At 44.1% G+C, this 21,429-nt stretch overlaps 2 protein-coding genes across 7 annotated transcripts in view; one reads left to right on the top strand and one right to left on the bottom strand.

Annotated features, from left to right (window-relative positions):
• ITGA2 (integrin subunit alpha 2) overlaps positions 1–3,006 on the top strand; it is a 57,559-nt gene extending 54,553 nt beyond the window's left edge. For both annotated transcript variants that reach the window (XM_083465726.1, XM_083465727.1), the window contains exon 30: positions 347–3,006. In XM_083465726.1, the coding sequence (XP_083321852.1) occupies positions 347–436 (90 nt within the window). In that variant the 3' untranslated portion in view covers positions 437–3,006. The remainder of the gene's footprint in view (positions 1–346) is intronic.
• Positions 3,007–4,299: 1,293 nt separating this feature from the next.
• MOCS2 (molybdenum cofactor synthesis 2) lies at positions 4,300–12,068 on the bottom strand. 5 transcript variants are annotated; one of them, XM_083466330.1, is made up of 7 exons: positions 11,905–12,068; positions 10,561–10,682; positions 9,397–9,543; positions 7,381–7,503; positions 6,476–6,629; positions 6,080–6,203; positions 4,300–5,448 (listed from the first exon to the last, which is right to left on the bottom strand). In XM_083466330.1, exons 1-3 carry the CDS (start codon positions 11,914–11,916, stop codon positions 9,417–9,419), a joined length of 261 nt encoding a protein of 86 aa, XP_083322456.1. In that variant the 5' UTR covers positions 11,917–12,068; the 3' UTR covers positions 4,300–5,448; positions 6,080–6,203; positions 6,476–6,629; positions 7,381–7,503; positions 9,397–9,416. The 5 variants fall into 5 exon arrangements, with proteins under 5 accessions (XP_083322456.1, XP_083322455.1, XP_083322453.1 ...); XM_083466329.1 differs by having other exon boundaries at positions 7,381–7,508; positions 11,905–12,066; XM_083466327.1 differs by having other exon boundaries at positions 7,381–7,508; positions 10,561–10,607; positions 11,905–12,054.
• Between the last annotated feature and the right edge of the window lie 9,361 nt (positions 12,069–21,429).

The raw sequence follows: 21,429 nt of genomic DNA, 5'->3' as shown, positions 1-21,429 counted from the left end.
CATGGTTTGCCATTATGTCTGAACCCAGAATTGTGATTAATCTTAACCTTGATTTAGAGAAAGAAGCAAAGGTCAGAAACCAGAGTCTGATGTTGGCTTGTTTCTGTAAGCCATAGTTTTCTGTGACAAACCAAGGTTAGTTGAAAACGAAAGCAAAATCTTCCATTCTCATAGCATGCTGTAGGGAAACAGGTGCCCTTGTCTGAGGCTCATGCACATAGCACTAAGCCTTTAATTAAATGTATGAGCTAGCCTTAAGTATCATATACCATACATTATTTTAAATAAATGTATTTCAGTGGTGTTTGCTAACCTCCTTAAAAACTTCTCAAAACATTTTCTACAGCTCGGTTTCTTCAAGCGAAAATATGAGAAGATGGCAAAGGATGTGGAAGATGTGGATGAAATTGCAGAACTCACTAAGGACAGAGAATGAATATAGCAGGAATAGCACTGTGTACACCGACCTTCTGATTCACAAACTTTGCTTGCATTCACACTGGTTCAACAACTTGGGAGTGCCTTACGGATTATTTTAATTTCTTATTTTTTTCCAATGAAAATGTTCTTTTTTATAGTTGGGGGAAAAATTTTACAGGTACTATTTTATTTTAGCAATAACTGCTGGTCAGTTTGGGGTTTTGTTTACAAGGGTTTAAAATATGTTTATTTTTCTTGTTTGTATTTTTTGTATTTTATTAATAGGTGTTCTGAATCAGCAGGACCAGAAGCAGTAAACACTGAATTGTGCCAGAAATACTATGGTGTGTGTGTGTGTGTGTGTGTGTGTGTGTGTGTGTGTGTGTGTGTATATATACACACACACACACACACACACACACACACACACACACACACACACACACACCATTGACTGTCAGGATAATCTTTGTTAAAACATTAACACAGCTGCAGTCTAGAGCTGCTGGATGTGTACAAAAGGCCTACAGCAGTGTACTCTCCAACCTATTCACACCTAACACTAAGCCAAACTTAATATGAATCAGCAAGAATAGTGTCATACTCAGATCCTGCTGATGGACTTCTTGTAAGCCTCTGATTGGCTACTATGAGAACAAGATGCTGGATGAGATGGGCCACTGGAGTGATCATGCAGGGCTCTCTTTATGAAGGCTGTGGCTGGAAGCTCAAAGGCAGCAGGAAGTATCCACTCCTTCTGCTGCGGCTATTCTCTCTTGCATTTGTGGGTGACCATTTTTATTATCACCCACAAATGCAAGAGAGACCATTTTTATTATCTAGACAGCATCTTAAAAAGCAGAGACATCACCTTGCCAACAAAGGTCCGTATAGTTAAAGCTATGGTTTTCCCAGTAGTGATGTATGGAAGTAAGAGCTGGACCATAAAGAAGGCTGATTGCTGAAGAATTGATGCCTTTGAATTCTGGTGCTGGAGGAGACTCTTGAGAGTCCCATGGATTGCATGAAGATCAAACCTATCCATTCTGAAGGAAATCAGCCCTGAGTGCTCACTGGAAGGACAGATCGTGAAGCTGAGGCTCCAATACTTTGGCCACCTCATGAGAAGAGAAGACTCCCTGGGAAAGACCCTGATGTTGGGAAAGATGGAGGGCACAAGGAGAAGGGGATGACAGAGGATGAGATGGTTGGACAGTGTTCTCAAAGCTACCAGCATGAGTTTGGCTAAACTGCGGGAGGCAGTGGAAGACAGGAGTGCCTGGCGTGCTCTGGTCCATGGGGTCACAAAGAGTTGGACAACTAAACAACAACAACATTTTTATTATGTATTTATTAAATGCTTCCTGGGACAGAGTTCCATGGCCAAAAGACTGTGTTTCACCAAAAAATGCATGGGAGCCCATAGTTATATCTACATCTGGGGTCATATTCTAGAAGTATTTAGGCTATTATTGGGCTATTGTTATTGCAAAAAAATATCTGCCTGATAAACTGTTGAGCCCTTCCAAAGGAATACAGCCGTCCAGCCTCCAAATTTGTGTCTTTAAGATCAGGGAAATAACTTTTGAAGATTTGAAATGATAAGTTTTCCAGTCCTTGAAGCTGCAAGTTTGCAATCCTGCAGCTTTCATTCATTTCCGTTAAGCCACATGTTGCAATTTACACACTCCATAGTTTCTACTGCTGATACTATTTTATTGCACTTTTCAAACTGGCACGAATCTGCAGTCCTGCTGTAAATCTAATGTAAATATATAGGTTTATAAACATGCACACCTTTAAAAAAAAGGTATTTTAAAATGTGTTTTTGTACTAAAGAATTCAGTAAGGCATTATTTTAGTGGAATTTGAAGCAATGTTAAGTGTCACAACAGAATCAGATGTTCCAGAGGCAAAGGTCACTCAACTGCACAATTGACTTTCCCTACATATAGCTCTTTTGTTTGTTTCTCAGGTGCAAATTCATCCAACTTCCTTTACAATGGCTTGTTAAGGATAATCCTATCTGTCCAACTTTACCCACCCAGAGAAAGCAGGGCACATTCTGAACCCAGGATTCCTCAACCCTATTTAATGGCAAAGCTAGGATTTCAACTGCACCAGCAGTGTTCATTTCAAACTAGTGTACTGAATACAGCATTTATTGGAAATTGTAACTCCAAGGAGCCTGGCTCTACTAATATACATTCTGCAGTGTCAACACCAATTGAAATTACCAGGAAGCTGTGAGCAATTCTCATAAAGGCTTTATTTGTACAGGGCAAAACTTACCTCTGTGAAACTACTCTAGGGTCTTCTGCAAGTAACCTGAAAGATGGTGCTGGCACAAGCTGAACTCTCTGCATTTGGGGTTTGTGCAGAAGTTCAAAGTAAACCTTGTCCTCCCCACATTGTTATGTACATTTGCACTACCTTTTAAATCCATTGTATATAGCGTGTTCTCATTTTTTATATGATGCATCCAGGTGTAATAGTTTGCCTTTGTGTATGTATATTTTGCACTTTTATTTCAGAATTTCAGAACGGAAATAAAAACGGTTCTGCCTTGAGTAAAATTGAAAGAAACCTGGTGTAGACTACACTGAACTCTTATTTTATATGCCTGCAGTTAGTTAGTTTCTATTCACTGTGCTGGGCATGTAGCTTAGGAAGACTTAGCCCAGCTCTGCCTGCAGATAAATATGCGTTCCAAGTGACGAGATTAAGTTATACAAGTCAAAACTTAACTGTAAATTGATAAGATGTCCTTAAACATACAATTTGCTTTAGTTATCATGGAAACAAGCATCGTTTTACACCTTACAGAGGAAACAAAAAAAATCTGCTTTTCTTTTCCTTTGGTAAACATAGAAAGTATGTACTGTATTGTCACAGGCTTGTTGGCACAGCAGTTTCTCCACTGACCCCTACTGGTTGTTCCCAGTACAGGACCAAGTACTGCTCTTCCAGAGTTGCAAATTCTCCTAGAAATGTTGCAGGGAAATTCAGAATGTGTCTCTTTACAGCACTGTACAGAGTGGTGCTCTGTTGTATCAAAAATTCACATGTCTGGATATGCAAAGCCTGGCAATTCTTCCTCCCTTACTATCGTTTTAATGTAATTCAATGTATTTATAATTTAAATATAAATATTTACCATTCAGATCTTAAATAAGATATATATTTTCACCCTCCTTTTTAAATTTAGGATTCTTAAACTTCAATAAAACATGCTGATCACCCAACCAGGGAAAAACTGTAAGCCTGTGGCCAGCATTCACATCTGATTTTATCCCACTGAGTGCAGTAGCTCTTTTAAAGTGCATACCCATTTACCTGGGAGTAAGACGAACTGAACGGGACGTGGGTGGTGCTGTGGGTAAAACCTCAGTGACTAGGACTTGCTGATCGCATGGTCAGTGGTTCGAATCCCCGCGGCGGGGTGAGCTCCCATCGTTCGGTCCCAGCTCCTGCCCACCTAGCAGTTCGAAAGCACCCTTAAGTGCAAGTAGATAAATAGGTACCGCTTTATAGCGGGAAGGTAAACGGCGTTTCCGTGTGCTGCTCTGGTGCCGGTTCGCTAGAGCAGCTTCGTCACGCTGGCCACGTGACCCAGAAGTATCTGCAGACAGCGCTGGCTCCCGGCCTCTAGAGTGAGATGAGCGCACAACCCTAGAGTCTGTCAAGACTGGCCCGTACGGGCAGGGGTACCTTTACCTTTACTAAGACCCACTGAATTAAATAGGACTTATTTCTGAGTGGACATGCATAAGACGGTGGTTGCCTGCATTACTGCAGGTCCACAACACATTTACACATGGCTTCACAAAACGTATTGGTGCATCAAATAAATAAACAAACGTAAAATCTGTTGCAGGCTTTTGGGCACAACTGAGTTTAATCTGCTTCTAAAGAAGAGTCCATATTTTCAGAAATAAAGGAATGGGCTAGACATAAATAATGGTTGAACAAAAAATTTAAAATTAATTCAGTGCTTTTACATCACATTTTTAACCATCTAAATCTGTCCACAACTCCCGGCAGTCTTATGTTTGAAACCAATAATCAAAACATGAATGCATGATGACAGAAGTATTATCTTCAGACACTACCAAAAGGCACTTAAGTTTATTCTGTTATGAGGCAGCACTTTTAAAAAACAACAACACACTTTTTACTCCTTAACTATTCCCATTGATTGTGATTATCAGCCTAACCCTTTTGACCTACACTACTTCAAGGGTTACAAACGGCTTGCGCTTCTGTAGCTGCAAATTATCCTACACATAGTCAAAGAAGCCAAAGTCACCTTCCCATGGCCACTGGTATGTACTAAACCCATCTGAGAGTTATGACAGCATTCGGACTCTAATAAGCCCCAAAAGCTCCACCCAGTGCTGGAAAAAGTCCATATGCTGCTAGCAGCATGGCAGAAGTAGTTGCCCTAATAACTTTACAGGGAGCGATGGCTCAGGAGTGCCTGTGGTTTGTGTTCAGCAAATGCGATTCAGTCGAACTGCAACTATGAACTATGATGAGCCCCGGTAACCCAGCAGAATGCTGGGCTGATGCTTTGAACTAGCAGCATTGCAGACATCCCATTGTTACTCAGAACGAATCCGCTTTAATGAGCAGATTTGAAATAAGAATTTGCTAAGTGTGAACAACTCCACGGGGACAGTAACTTTTATGTTTACATACCCTAGAAGAAATCACTAGAATAAAAATATATATATTCCACAACCATTAGTGTATTTCCAATTAAATGTTTGACAATCATTTTTTTTTAAAAAATTGACTGTGTAGGCTATGAAGCTGCCTTAATCAAATGACAGAAAGTGGCTTAGGGTCCAGTTGTCATGTGAAAGAGTTGCTAATCTGAAACAGAAGCTTCTGATCTTATCCTTGCAGCCATGCTGTATTATTTAAGCACAGTTAGGTAGTCTCGTCGGCAGAGCTTTATTTCAGTGTCTTGGCCCAAAAGCACTCCTTGTTTTCTTTCCAAGAGGATTCCTCTTCATAGACCTCCTGCAACCAGAGAGCATCATGGATGATAACTGTTGCAAAGCTGATCACACAGATCAGCAAACACAGATGAGGAGAGAGAAAAATGTTCCTGTGGCTGCAACCAACCTGAAGCATCTAGATTTTTAAACTTCCTGTTGATGATGGGTTCTATTAAAACCTTAAAAACAACAACCCCACAGCACAATTCAGGAGAACAGCTAAATGATCAATTTACAAAGGAGCCCTGGAGAGCAGGGAAACTGGCTGCATATATGGATGAATGCATAGACTCCCAAAAGCAAAGGTCAGTGTCCTTCAGTGAACAAGCCTGAAAGGCGGCTCTAGTGGAGCCCAGAATCTCTGCCCCATTACATATCCCCATTCACAAAAGATCTCTTTTATATATTAAGATTAATCAAATACCTGGATCAAACTGATGGGAGCTTTGGTGTGTGTGTGTGTAGCACACGTTTTTAGAAGTCGCAGCAAAATTTGGCAGACACATGTAGATTGACACTTTTGTTTGTTTGTTAAATAACCCTTGGAGAAACTCTACCCTTCTTGCCAAACTCTCCCTTCCAGGCACACATGGAATACATGTAGTTTATTGTATTGAAAAAGGAAAGATGGGAGAAATGACACATACACATACCTTTTTCCATATAGGGACGGTTGCTTTCAAAGCGTTGATGCCATATTGCACAGCCTCAAGAGACTCTGCTCTGTGAGGCGAAGAGATTGCGACCATCACACTCGCTTCACTAATGGGAACCGAACTACACAGAAAAGCGAAAGGAAATATTAGTTGTTTTTATCCGTATTCGCTTAATCTTTAGAGGGCTAAATAAAATCCACTGTCTTTCTGCTAATTATTGCACACTCTCACACACTGCAGGCAAGCTATATCCTAGGAATCTCAAGTCAGAACTGTCATGTCCCTCTCTTATACTTTCTGAGGCAGGATTCAACAGGAAAATTAAGAAAACAAGAGACAGAAATTACAAGAGCAACTTGACGTGACAATAATCGGATCATTGGTCATACATACCCAAGTCTATGGTGTATAGCTATATGTTTCACCGAAGGCCATTTTAATCTAATATCTGTGCATATTTTCTTGATTTCTGCTTCTGCCATTGGTTCATATGCTTCATATTCTAAGTGTATGACCTTTCTCCCCTCAAAGTTATTTCTGGTAGTGCCTGAAATGAAAGGACGTGTTCAACTGGCTGGTTGGAAAAGGTCAACAGGACAAAAACATTCACTTCAGCAGTTTTGTTAAAGTTGGTTAACAAGGTTATCAATGATTTCCCAGACAGTGGTTCCAGGTCCAAATGAGACCAGTCACCTGAGGAGGGTCCACAGCACACTAACAGGACAAAAGCTCTGTACATGCAAGCCTAGTCCCCAGCCCCGGAGAAGTTGCAGCACTTCTGCTTGTGGCTGCAGACATGAAACTGGCACAGTGTTGGAAACCAATAGGGTTCACCATGAAAGGTTGTTTTGACAGGGTTTGGGATATACAGTGGTACCTCAGGTTACATACGCTTCAGGTTACAGACTTTGCTAACCCAGAAATAGTACCTCGGGTTAAGAACTTTGCTTCAGGATGAGAAGAAAAATTGTGCTCCGTTAGCGAGGCAGCAGCGGGAGGCCCCATTAGCTAAAGTGGTGCTTCAGGTTAAGAACAGTTTCAGGTTAAGAACGGATCTCCGGAACGAATTAAGTTCTTAACCCAAGGTACCACTGTAACTGTCTCTGGATGTTCACATGCTTAGAGGGGTAACTAAAAAGGACAATTCTGACAGAATATGGATGATTCTTTCTTTCTGGGAACCAGCTGCAACCAACTATGTAAGTTCTGTAAGGGTGATTTTAAAAGGGGTTTTTTAAAAAAATATATACTGGGTTTCTCTCTTATTCCAAAATTCATACTACGTGCATCAAACCTACCTATAAATAAAGACACAGCTCCACAGCAGGGGGAAACCACCAGTGCCGATATTTCGTCTGCCGAGAGCTTCTCGTGGTTCAATTTTATCAAGTCCTTGGGCTCATCCTCACTTACGCTCATGGCTTCTCTAGGAATAAGCGGTGGTGAAATGAAAGTTATTACCATATTTTCCCGTGTATAAGACGATATGTTTTCCTTAGATATCATATGCAAAAAATGCAGGTCGTCTTACACACGGATATCAGGCAATTGGTGGCAGCAGCCAGCAAGAGATTGGCAGCGGCGACTGGGCATGTGATTGGTTGCTGCGGCAAGGCCTGCTGACGAATGGCTGTGGCTGCAGCAATTGGGTGTGCTATTTACGACAGAGGTGAGGCGTGCATGCACTCAGCTGTGGTTGTGTCGAGTGGGAAGGTGGGCTTTTGGCAGTGAGCGTGCAGACGATTGGTGGCCGCGGCGATGTGTGCTATTTGCATTTGCGGGCAGGTTGTAGAGTGATTGGGGGTGGTGCCCCTCCCCCCAAAAGCTGAACAACTCTGGGCAATCCCCCCCTTTTTTGTGGTCCAAAAAAATAGGGGTCGTCTTATACATGGGGGTGTTATACACGGAAAAATACGGTACTCCAGTTAATGGGATCGTTTGCAAAAATGCTTCTTGACCTGCTACTAGAATAATAGAAATTCCAGGTCAAACCCTTAAATGAGTGTATTTAGAGTGTGGATGCTGGAAAGAGAGAGAAACCAGCATCACAGTGTATCTGGCATGTGCAACTTGGGCCTCATCTGCATTGTACATTTAAAGCTGTGCCATGCCACTTTGAATAGTCATGCAACCAGTTCAACCAGTGTGCTGTGACAGCCTGGGATGCCTTGAATGATGGTCAGGGGTGCTGCGGACAACACTGGCCCTCTTTCCTCCCCTTCCTCCTCTGATGCCCTCTTGTGTCTCTGCCTGCCAAAGGCTTGCATAGCTGTTTGTTGCAGCAGCCCTGGCTAGAAGCTCGAGGGATGAATGGTGCCTCTGGGGCTGGCCAGGGGGCGCTGGTTGCCAGGAGCTGAGGTGGCCTCAGAGTAAGCAAGCAAGCAGGCAAGGGTGCCCAGCCAGCCAGTACTATAGCCCTTGCTGTTGGGATTGGACAGACAAGTCCCAGGCCCCTGTTGGGCAGTGTGAGGAGGCACCTCTCTTTGGGGCAGGGGCAGCTCAGAGTCCAGGGGCAGCGGCAGCGGCTGCCCAGAGGACTTCCAAGGAGAGAGGAGAGGAGGCTGAGGGAACCCTCCACAAGGGAGTGTGTTTGAAAAAGGATGAGAGGCTGCCAGCTCTGCAGGCAAGGGGTGACATAACTGGGCTCCTGAGCCCCGCAGGGGTGCCGCAGAAAGAATGTAATTGGTCAAGGGAGCCATGGACTCAAAAAGGTTGAAAACTTCTGTTTTAGATTTAGAAATTCAGGGATTTCTCCTCCTGTGAAATTGTGCGGGGAGCTCCATAATTAGAGCTAGCTTCCTACTCAGAAATTCATCCCCAAAATGTGGAAAGTAGAAGGAACATGGTTGAAGAGGGCAAGTCTGTCTAGTGGGACTTTGTTTCCCTGCTTCTAAATCACACAATTGGAAACATATGAAGATCTGAACAGGGATTAGGTTATTCTTAATTGCTTCCACAGGACACAACTCCTGTTTGTGTAGAGAATCGTAATTTTTGCACCTGTACCCATATCATGTGTGCAGACACACCATGTTCATACCTCATCGAGTGCCGAGAGGCTCGTTCACATGTTACACTGAACACAAGAAAAAGCAGTCTCGACACATGCACAAGCTCTGGTTTCCAAGGGTGTACACTTGTTGATTTGCACAGCTCAACTACTATGTATACACGGGACACAGAATGCATATCCACTGAATGTTACCTGTGAATAACTGAACCAGTGTACAGCACAACTCTTTCTGTGCACTCATTTAACGTAACATGTGCACTCCCCTAATCGAATCGGCCTTTAGGAAGACAAGAGCACACACCTGATGCCGTCTTTCCAGGGCTAACCTCCACTAATAGGGGGGATAACGGCAACCTCGTCCCCTGGGTTGAGGACCACCAGCTGATCCCCAAGAAGCACGTACTCCTGGCGGACAGCAAAGACGACTTGATCCTGTATAGCAGCGAGCCTAAAGAACGACATCAGGAGAAAGAGTAATGTTTCCTAGGACAACACGGGCCTGAGGCTAAACAACTCAAACCAGCTGAAGCGGAATCAGGTATCCCAAATGTGAAACCGGTTCCTGAAAAGAGCTAGTGGCAGGAGAGACTCACAAGGTGGGATAGAGCTGCTATGCTAGCTTTCTAGCAGGTAAGCAGGTGTGGCTTACCAGTAGGGAGAAGGTTAACGCAGTCAGGAAGTCCTGGCTACCTTGTCCATCCTGGTAAGCAACAGGGAACCACCTGCCAGGAAGCTAGCATAGCAAATCCGCTCCCTCTGGTACGCCCCACAGGCTCTGTGACACACACTTATCAAGACCAGTTCCTAAACTCTGATTTCCCAAGCAACCAAGAATTCAAATGGACAGTAACAATGCTGTTTGCCACTTGTTTCTTTGAGGAGACCATCTGCCTACAAGGAAATAGAAGGACCACCACTACAGGTGGTGGTAAATGGAATCTCAGTGTGATGGTCACAGTAGCCTTTTCTAACCTGGTGAATGGGTGTAGCCAAGGGGGGGGGGGCAGCTGCCCACAAAAATCTATAAAAATATGTAAATAACTGAGGTTCTGCCCCCTCCCCAACATGAAGCCTGCCCCCCAATAAATCATGACCTGGTGCCCTCTGAAAACTACAAGTCCCATCAGCCTCTGCACTACCTAGGCCGGGTTGTTATTATTATTATTATTATTATTATTATTCAACTTAACACCTCCCTATGCCTGGAGGTCTCAGGGCAGTTCACAACAAGACCACAACATATAACATCAAGCCAAAAGCAGTAACCCAATAATGCCCCCCCCCCACATGGCATGCTAAGTCTAGAACATATGGGTAGCACCAGGTTGGCAAAGGATAAGTTAAGAGGGTCAAACAAGGGCCAGCAGACCCAAGTTTGGCTACGATGTTTTCTGGGTGATCTTGGGCCAGTTACACACTCAAGAGGCAGCATCTTTTACCAGTCTTTTACCATCTTTTACCATACCTTGAATGCCTCTTGACAATTTCTTCCCACAGCTGCAGGGATGTTATCTGTTGGGGCACGGAAATGGTCTCAGTGCGGACACCGGCTAATTCGGCACTTTTTGCAAAGTACAGCACTACCACCTGTTTTAGAAATGCAAACCAGATGGATAATGATAGTTACTCACCTATGGCTATGCAAGCTACTATGAGTTCTTCAGAGGAACAAGAGCAGGGTTGTGAGTGAATAAACCTACCCTTTTCTTAGTTGCCCACAACATACGTTATCTCACAAATTCGTACAACAGCCCGGCACGATCAACTAGCATTATTATTCCCATACCGGCTGAAGATCAGGATAAAAATACATTCTTAAAATTGTGAGACTACACATTGTAGCAATGGCTCACCTAAGGCCATAGGGGACTGCGCTGGACCATCAAGAAGTAATTTTTTTCCGCCTTCCTTGGTCAGCAAACCTGCTTGGAAGCAAGTTTCACAAAGGCCAAGGCAGTCAAGTCAGGCTTTTTAAACACAAGCACAACAGCAGTGCTGGTTTCCAGTGTAAACAGACCAAATGCACTCAAGGAAAATAAAATGAAAAAAGATTCCCTGCAGCTCGGTTCACATCAGTTAAGAGCATGGAACCAATGTATATATAGATAACTTCCAATAAAGGGATAGTGGATAAAGGTGCAGAATTGCAAGCTTTTATTAATAAAATGGGAAGTGCAGAAGTCCTTCTGTGCACACCTGTGGGATTGAACTGCACAGCACAATGCCAGGACCAAAACAGCATGTTTACACCCACTTCTAAATGACTGATCTGGGTTTTTGAGCTGTAATTTAACTCCTACTGCTGCTGTTTCTCCATGACTTTATTCCGAGGCTTTTTCCGAGGAAGAAATTGTTGCTGTTGGTGTGGAACTTCTACTTTATTCTCTTAGTTCGTTTCACGCTACGAACCACCACCTTGGGCAGCTCCGTGATGATCCCGAAAGGCAAGACGCGGAGCTTGCATTTCAAGCAGCGCTCCCTAAAGCCCAAACCCCGGGGACCAAACTGGAGAAGCTCGTGCCTCTGAGCGCATGCAGAGGGCTTACCGCCCAAGCAAACCGACGCTCCCCTCTCTCCCCAAGGCTTCCGATCAGAGGCCAAGGCTAACGGGGAACCAGCTGCCTCCCCACCCCGCCCCCTGCTCAGAAATGCCCTCTCCGGGTGGCGGGGAAGGGGGCGGCGTCTCATGGCGCCTAGAAGCCGAAGGCCCAGGGGCGGATCGTGATCGAAGGGACCGAGGGGGGATCGCAAGCCAGCGATCGCGGAGGGAGGCTGGGAGGCTTGCAGGGGAGCTCCTCCTTCTGCGTACCTCGCAGCTCATGGGCGCGCCGTCCCGGGCAGGCAGCTGCCCCGCTCTACTTTCTCAGCGATCGGCTTGCGGGTTTCTCCTTTTTTGCGCCTGCGTCGGCTCCGGGAAAGGCCGCGGAGGCGACTAAGCCGAGCCGGCCTCTTTCGGCGCCGCCTCCCAGCGGCTCCACCTCCCCGTGGGCTGGCTTCTCGGAGCGGAAAACCGGGGGAAAGCTCGGAGCGGGAGGGAAGCCGGTCGCTTTGCTGCGTCTGCAGTCCAGGGAAAAGGACGGAAGGCTGCGATCCTGCACCCACTTACCTAGGAGAAAGCCCGTTGAACTCCGAGTAGGCAGGCGCAGGATTGTGCTGTAGGGCTGCAGCCTTGTAGAGATCGTGGGGAAGCACTTGCGAGTATAGATGCGTAGGATCAGGCTGCACAACCCGGGCTTGGCTAGGATATGAGCACACGCGTGCAACTAAACCCCAGCTTGCTCCTTTCTTGCGGGATATTTGTACAAGGCCCGGAAGGCGTGTGTCCTTGTCATTTCATACGCACGTGATGTAAGAGATGTGCTGTAATCAGGGCCGGATTAAGAGGTCCTAACACTTAAAATATTTTGGTGCCCCCATATTTATCTGAATCAAAATATAAACAATAATGAACCGTGATACACACACACACACACACACACACACACTGTTTATGTGTATATATAAATTTTTCAAAATAAAAAAGCCTACAATAAGATGGAAAATCATGTTTATTTCTGTATACTTCCACTTTGCAGTTAGAAAAAGTAGGAGAACATTTTTCAGATATAAAGTCTTTGATCAGAGACTCAAAACTAATCTTACACAATACACCTGCTTCTATATTTAGTTGAGATATTGTATCCAGCCTCTCTTGTCACATAGTTGTTCTGTTGATATTTTTAATATACTTCAACTGAGAAAATGAACACTCATCTGAGCAATTTGTGACCATTAATGTTAAAAATCTGGCAATGGAGCATTTCCGTGGTGCCGCCCCTTGCCTTAATGTCCTAAACACGTGATTATTATGCTTAATGGTTAATCCATCCCTGGTTATAATCCACACACCATATTTATATAGATTGCAGCAACTAATAACAATTTGTAGAACGCTTCTGCTCTCTATGCCTACCTCACCTGAGGGAGGTGGAACTGCCAAGATCTTACTGATCTTAGCATCCAGGATGGTTGGTGGGGAAGGAGGTGGTCGCTCAGATATTTGGAACTGAAGTCATTTAGGGTTGTAGAGCACCTTGAATTGGGCCTGGGAAAGGCCAGGCAACCAATGCAGCTGTATCCAAGTCATCTTCAAGGGCAGCCCTATGTAGAGCACATTGCAGTAATCTAATCTAGAAGTTACCAGAGCATGGAGTACAGTGGCCACTTCTGCCCAAAGGAAGCCAGAGCTGGAGATTTTAACAAGAGAACATTTTCTTTAAATAGGGAAGGAAGAAGTGCAGAGTGGACCTTTCCTCCAGGGCTTCCCCAACCTGGTGCCCTCCAGATGTTTTTGGCTACAATTCTCATCAGCTCCAACTAGCATGGCAAAGCACTGGTGCTTATGCTTTGTTTGTTTGTTTTAGCAATCTTTTTATAATTTTTATTAAGTTCTGTTTTACAATTTGGAATATTCATTTAAACAACCTTAAAATATCAGTGACTTCCCTTCTTCTTTCCATGGTTCATTTTACATATCATAAATCCCTGCATATTTTACATAAACTAAACAATTCCATTATTACATCCATCAAAACTTATTTACACTGATGAATTTATATTAATGCTGCCAACATTTTCAAATGTACACAGTTTTCACCCATATATTCAACAAACATTTTCCAATCTTTAAACATATGTTCTCCTTGTTCCCTTATTCTATATGTTAAGTCCGCAAGCTGCACATAGTCCATCATCTTAAGTTGTTTTAGCAAGCCTTAAATGTTTTTTTTGTGGGGGGGGATAGCATATATTTAGCTGAAGTTTTCAAACTCCACCAGTTTTAATTTGTTTTAATTTGCAAGCCCTATGAGAGACAAGACTAATTCTGCACGCAGACGCAATGCGCAGACACTGTGATTCTCTTAAACTTCACCCCATTTTTGTTCCCTGTTTGCAATTTTATTTAGCTGTGACATGTTTTATTGCCCATTTCATTGCTATGAATGACAAAATTGAAAATGGGAGGTAGAAGGTGCTGAAAGTGGGTGCGCTGGATGGGGATGGGGAGAATAAACCCATTTTATTGACTAGTGTCCTGTCTAGATCATTAAAATAGTGTGTGTTGCTGCCAGAATATAGTTGTGTCTCTTTCCTTGATATGTTTGCCCCTTTGCCCTGGTTCTGCCAGTTCCCATTGCTTTAACAATGGAGGTACTATAGAGCTTATTTATCCATTTTGACATTTACTGTAATATTGATTTCTTGCTAAAGTTCCAACTACGGTGCACATTTTATGCACTGCCCACATTTTGACTTGTTTATATACAGGTCTGCAGTAAAGGGATAAAATAAAATAAAAAAGCTGGTGGGGGGGTGGGGAGCTGAGTGCATCAAAGTGTTCAGGAGAAAGAGAGAAAATGCTGCCTTTTTTGAAAGCTTGGATTAATGGTATCTGACAGCATTTGCTGGGAAAGGAAGTTGCCCATCCCATTTCTTGCAAATGCCATGAAACCTCTCTTAATATCTCTTTGCTGACTGGAAAACTAGACTTTGCTGAGCAGTTGTGCATGTGCACCGAATCTTCATATACAGTGGTACCTCTGGCTACATACTTAATTCGTTCCGGAGGTCCGTTCTTAACCTGAAACTGTTCTTAACCTGAAGACCTCTTTAGCTAATGGGGCCTCCTGCTGCTGCTGTACCACCAGAGCACAATTTCTGTTCTCATCCTGAAGCAAAGTCCTTAACCCGAGGTAATATTTCTGGGTTAGCGGAGTCTGTAACCTGAAGTGTATGTAACCTGAAGCGTATGTAACCCGAGGTACCACTGTATATGGAAATGTTGGTGTATGGTTTATCATATACAGTATTACCCAGTGGCATGTGGTCCAGTTGGGTGAATGGGGCATGTGTGATCAAGCTTCATTCACATCTCGCAGTGAGGGAACCACCAGAAGGCCCTTGGAGCTGGATCTCAGTGTCCCAGCTGAACAATGGAGGTGAAAATGCTCCTTCAGGTATACAGGGCTGAAGCCATTTAGGGCTTTAGAGATCAGCACCAATGCTTTGAATTGTGCTCAGAAACGTACTGGGTGCCAGTGCTGATCCTTTAGGACCTGTGTTATATGGTCCCAGCAGCCACTCCCAGTCACCAGTCTAGCTACTGCATTCTGGATTAGTTGTAGTTTCCAAGTCACCTTTGAAGGTAGCCCCACATAGAGCGCATTGCAGTAGTCCAAGTGCAAGATAACCAGAGCATGCACCACTCTGGCGAGACAGTCTGCGGGCAGGTAGGGTCTCAACCGGCGTACCAGATGGAGCTGGTAGACAGTTGCCCTGGACACAGAATTGACCTGCACCTCCATGGACACTGTGAGTCCAAAATGACCCCCAGGCTGCACATGTGGGCCACAGTTACCCAATTCAGGACCAGGGAATCCCCCACACCTGCCCGCTCCCTGTCCCCCCAAAACAGTACTTCTGTCTTGTCAGGATTCCACCTCAATTGGTTGCATTAAACAAGAAGAACAAAGTACACATGAAAATCCATTAGCGTTTTAGTGTCTACTTTTCTAAATATGCACATTCTGGCAGGCAATTTTCTCTAATGTAATGCATTTTTTAATGTTATTTTCACTAATACACGCATTGTTGTGCATACCTTCCACTGCTACATGGACTTTTTGTACATTTTGGAGGCATAGAGAACTGCACTGCGACATTAAGAAAAGTGAGACTTTTGAAGGATACCTGTGTTTCTGTTTTGTGTTTTGTTTTGGGAGGTTAGAATGGTTAGGATTCTACTGAAATATATATTTTTTTCACCAATCTGTGCTCAGAAGTAAGCCCCACTGAATTCAGTAAGGCATACCCTCATGTATGTAACACATACAATCCCAAGCACACCTACCTGTGATTAAGCTCTATTGAACAGAATGGTACATTCTTCTGAGCAAATGTGTATATCGGATTCCCCTGTGGGGTTGCAATCCTGTACACGCTTTACTTAGGAGAAAGCCCTGTTGAGCTCAGTTGGACGCCTCCGTAAACATACTCAGGATTGTGCTCTAATTCTATTAAATGAGGAGACATTTTGGCAGAAACAGGATCGGCTTTTAGTTTGACATGAAGCGAGTTTTTTAAAACACACACACACACAATCCAGGAAGGTTTGTCAGCATCAAGCTAGTCATGCTCTGTTAAACCAGTGTGATCTCTGTCCAACTCCCTCAGGTTAGATTAACTCTGAAGGCCCTAGATTTAGAATGTTACCCTTTTGTGTTTTGATCTCCTGTACGGAGAATCTGAAGAGGTTAATTTTGTTGCAGTGAAGCATGATCTCCCATTTGTAAAAGACATGGATGATTAACTGCTGTTACAAATTGAGCTCTGCTCAAGACATCATGTGCCGGGTAAAAAAAAAACTTGACCACTTGTAACCATGAATAACCGTTTCCTTTTATTCTTTGCCGGGCTGCATAATCTTGGATCTAAACATCTGACATTAAATCCATCACTTTCTTGGGAGACATGGAAACCATCCACAGCTAGGGTCGCCAGCTGACCAGGAATAAAGAAGCAGAAGCTGGTTTGGTCTGCTGTCGGGCCTTTACCAAGTGGCCTCCTTTGCAGAAATCTGCTTTCCGTGGCCGCATGACATGGGGAGAATGACTGCCTGCCAATGTCTGTAACTCAAGCTGCCATTATAGGCAGAGGAGCAAAGCCCATTAAAAAGCTGGCAACTGTGCAAGAATTCTATAGAGATGGGAAGGAGAGGGCAGTGCCAGTTAAACTGAAAAACAGGAGGCAGGTTCATTACTCAAATGTCCAAATTGCATAGATTCTCATGAATAAGCATTTCACGAAAGCCTTGCAAAATCCCACCCGTCTCTCTTCTTCAGGGAAAGACAGTAACTTTAAAAGATTTGCAGTCTTTGATGGATGAGAGCCAGGTGTCTCTGAAACGTCGTTCCATACCACCCTCACAGTTGCTGCACTAGCTGGAGGTTTTCTTGGAGGGGGCAGTGCAAAAAAATAATAATGTTGCGGTTTGAAGTGCTGGGAAAATGTTCCACTCCCAGTCTTCCAAATATTTTGGACACTGTGTCTACTTAGATTAAAGCAAGGATGGATCAGATTTTGGTTTAAGATAGAAATCGCACTCGTGGAAGAGATGATGCTGCTAAAAAAAAGAGAGAGGAAAATTATCATTTTCTGCAGTGTAACCATTTGGGGAAATTAATGAGATAAAGCTTTCTGCATCACCACCCTGCTGGCAAGGTTTCGGTTCAAAAAGTACTAGAGCAGGGACAACTGTGGCTGTTATCTGGGTCTTCAAACAGCAGTTTGAACTGCAGGCATTTTCAGATAAAATCCCCTTTCAGAGATGCTATTCTGCATGCAGAAGGGAGAGCAGATCAGCTACGCACGAGCATGCCTGTCAGCTGCAGCTATTTGACCAACCGTCTAAACAGAGAGCTTATGCAGGGGTAAGCAACCTTTTTACATTCAAAGGTTATTTAACCTTTAGGAATAGGTGTCTCCTAATAACTCTCAGGGGACATGGGTGGCGCTGTGGTCTAAACCACAGAGCCTAGGACTTGCCGATCAGAAGGTCGGCGGTTCGAATCCCCGTGACAGGATGAGCTCCCGTTGCTCGGTCCCAGCTCCTGCCAACCTAGCAGTTCGAAAGCACATCAAAGTGCAAGTAGATAAATAGGTATCGCTCCGGCGGGAAGGTAAACGGCATTTCTGTGCACTGCTCTGATTTGCCAGAAGCAGCTTAGTCATGCTGGCCACATGACCCGGAAGCTGTACACCGGCTCCCTTGGCCAATAAAGCGAGCTGAGCGCCGCAACCCCAGAGTCGGCCACGACTGGACCTAATGGTCAGGGGTCCCTTTACCCTTTACCTTTAACAACTCTCAACACCCTTAACAGACAAGAGACCTAGTGCTATTTTCAGATCTCTCGCTGCTAAAATGCCACTTGAAAATGAACAAATGGCAATAGCCACATCAACATGCAGATCAATGTAAATCCTGATGACTTTCCTTAAGGACCCATCGCATTGGCTTCAGTATTAAAATGAGCACAACTTTTTTCTTTCGGGCAACCTGGTCCTTTGATCCTGCTGCAAAAGGGTGTCACTGATGTACAAGAACCGTTAGCTCAACACAGGATCAAGTCCTAAAAGCAAGCATGATATAAGATTTGCTGGGAAGCCCTACCTAACTAGATATTGGAGCATTTATTATTATTATTATGGCCTGGCTTTTATTTTTGCCAGTGATTCACTTCCTATGAGCAATATATTGGATAGGTGTCTTTAAGACTGTAGACTGCCTTGTCAATTATCCCACTGGAATTGTTGTCTCACAAATCACCCTGCTACTCCCCTGGTTTCGTTTGTGCTTTGTGTTCCTCTTGGTTTTAACAATCTCTGACCTTTGACAAAAGAAAATGGAAATGCTTCTTCATAGTAAAAGGAATACAGTGGTACCTTGGGTTACATATGCTTCAGGTTACATACGCTTCAGGTTACAGACTCCGCTAACCCAGAAATATTACCTCGGGTTAAGAACTTTGCTTCAGGATGAGAACAGAAATCGTGCAGCAGCAACAGGAGGCCCCATTAGCTAAAGTGGTGCTTCAAGTTAAGAAGAGTTTCAGGTTAAGAACGGACCTCCAGAACAAATTAAGTTCTTAGCCCGAGGTACCACTGTAAAGGGTTCAAAGTGTGGTAATAAGAACATTATTACCATACCATGTAGAGCTGTGAATGGCCACTGAATGTAGAAAATGTGTGTTTTGAGATTCCCAGTCTCCTCTGGCTGGTGCACCAATGAAGTGATCTGAGGCAGCTGGCTCGGGGCAGCATGCACCTCCAACTCCACTGGGGCATGGGCCCAGATCTTGGAAGGCTGTGTGTCAATGGCATGTCTTGCCTCAGGTACCAACAGATCTCAGGCCAGCCCTGGTGCCAGGGACATACAAACTAAACTTGGATCAGGTGCGAGAATGCACATCTCCAGTGCTTATATTCAACTCCCCATGTTGAATTTGCCACCTTACTGTATTGAGAGGCAATAGCAAACTAGAACATGCTCTCTCTCTCTCTCTCTTTAAATCCTTACTGAAGACTAAGAATTCTTCCCAGAGTTTCAATGGCACCTGGATGAACAGCAACTTTAAAAATATGAATCATACCAAGGTTCTGTGACCACAGTGTTTTTTATGTTTAAAAGAGGCATCCATAGTCCGTTGACCCATGTTATTAACATTGCCTTGGCACCCTTTGATTTTGTCCATTACCAAACAGATGGTACAATAGTTACTTTTTGAAGGACTAAGCTAGTATAATAACCACATCTGGAACTAATTTGTAGCTCCCTAAACCAATAGATCACCCAGGTTTAAGAGGGCCCTTTGGTCTAAAAGTCTCAAACAAGCACAGTCAAATAATCCAAAAGCCTTATGGCTGGTTTCAAGTTGTATCTTGCAGTCCAAACATGGGTGCTTCCCCTCGCCCTCATGTGGACGATGTTTTGACTAAAAATGGAACATGGATGGTTCTGTTTTCTTGGAGCTTGAATTTGTGGCCAGTAGGAGTGAATTGGGTGGGGGCAGGGAGAGCCAAGGAAATCATCAGTCATTTTTTCTTCACAGGGTGTTCTGAGAATTGTAGCTCTGTGAGGAGAATAGGGGTCTCTCAGCACCCTTAACAAACCACACTTCCCAAGATTCTTTGAGGGAAGCCATGACGACTTTAAATCTATTGTGTAGATGGGACCTCAGCCACTTGGAGTAGACTAACTTAACCGAAACATTATTCATCCATTGAACAATAACTTGTCAAATCACAGAGTTGTAGAGCTACCCGGCGTCCTGTCACCATGCTAACCTTGCTGCCCTTTGACTGTCTCCCAGCAATTTGCAGTGAAGTTGGTGGCAAGATGTCAGATAAGCCCAGTTGCCCTACGAACCTCTATTGTGGGACACCCATAAGTTGACAAACTACTCAAGATGCAGCCTAACCAGTGCAGAACAGAATGGAAATAGTGACATTTCATTTTCAAACCTCAGGCATGTTGACTTTTAAAAATCAGAAATATAGTAATTCCCCACGCCCTGCAGACGATGTACAGGAGGTTTGGCCTTTGTATTTGTGATTGGGGGATGTGGGTGTTCTTGTAATCTGTGGCTTACTTATTACCATTTTCTCAAGTTCCATTTTGAACTAAAGACTCCATCTTGGAGTTCCTTAAGCAGCTGGCTCCAGAAAGCTGTTTCTGCTACACATTCTCCTCGATTGACCTTAATGTTGAGAAATTTTCTATGCTTATTAATGATTTAAAAAAAAACAAAAACAAACATCCCCTTACAGTGTTCTTATTTTTAACAAATCCTGGAGCCACCACTCTTTTTTCATCTTAGCATAATGAAATCTATCACAGCAAGCACTCAAGTACATCAATATTGCCACCGCCACGTGTGTCATCCAGGTTCACAGTAGCAGCAGCAAAAGGTTGGCCGGGGGCAGGGGGGGGAGGCAGGACCCAGTAGACCTTGGACTGGCTCAACCTCACCTCTTCCCATCCTCAGAAACCCCACTTTGGGGCTTTCAGCCCACAAGTTTGGTGGCTGGCAGGAGGTTGGCAGAACCAGCAAAAGTGAATGGAGGGATGCCACTGCCTTGTCCAATCCTCTCACATCCCAGAGTAAGGGGGGGTGGATGGATTGCAGCCTATGATAAGTGACCTACAATAAATTAAGAGTCAAAACACAGCACAAAAACAAAAAGAATACATTAAAACAAATCCAGCACAATGATGCATAAACAGACACAGGAAAACACGAGCAGGAGAAAACAGCACCTTTATTTCTGGTATTTAGACACCCCCTAGAGATGTTCCCTGGACCATAAAGAAGGCTGATCGTCAAAGAATTGATGCTTTTGAATTATGGTGCTGGAGGAGACTCTTGAGAGTCCCATGGACTGCAAGAAGATCAAACCTATCCATTCTTAAGGAAATCAGCCCTGAGTGCTCACTGGAAGGACAGATCCTGAAGCTGAGGCTCCAATACTTTGGCCACCTCGTGAGAAGAGAAGACTCCCTGGAAAAAACCCTGATGCTGGGAAAGATTGAGAGCACAAGGAGAAGGGGACAACAGAGGACGAGATGGTTGGACAGTGTTCTCAAGCTACCAGCATGAGTTTGACCAAACTGCGGGAGGCAGTGGAATACAGAAGTGCCTGGCGTGCTCTGGTCCATGGGGTCACAAAGAGTCGGACACGACTAAACGACTAAACAACCAACAACAACAGAGATGTTCCACTTCCCATCAAAGAAGAG

Source organism: Podarcis liolepis (assembly GCF_965112155.1).
Source record: "Podarcis liolepis genome assembly, chromosome: 11".
NCBI classification, from domain to species: Eukaryota; Metazoa; Chordata; class Lepidosauria; order Squamata; family Lacertidae; genus Podarcis; species Podarcis liolepis.
This window is presented reverse-complemented; position numbering and strand designations above follow the sequence as displayed.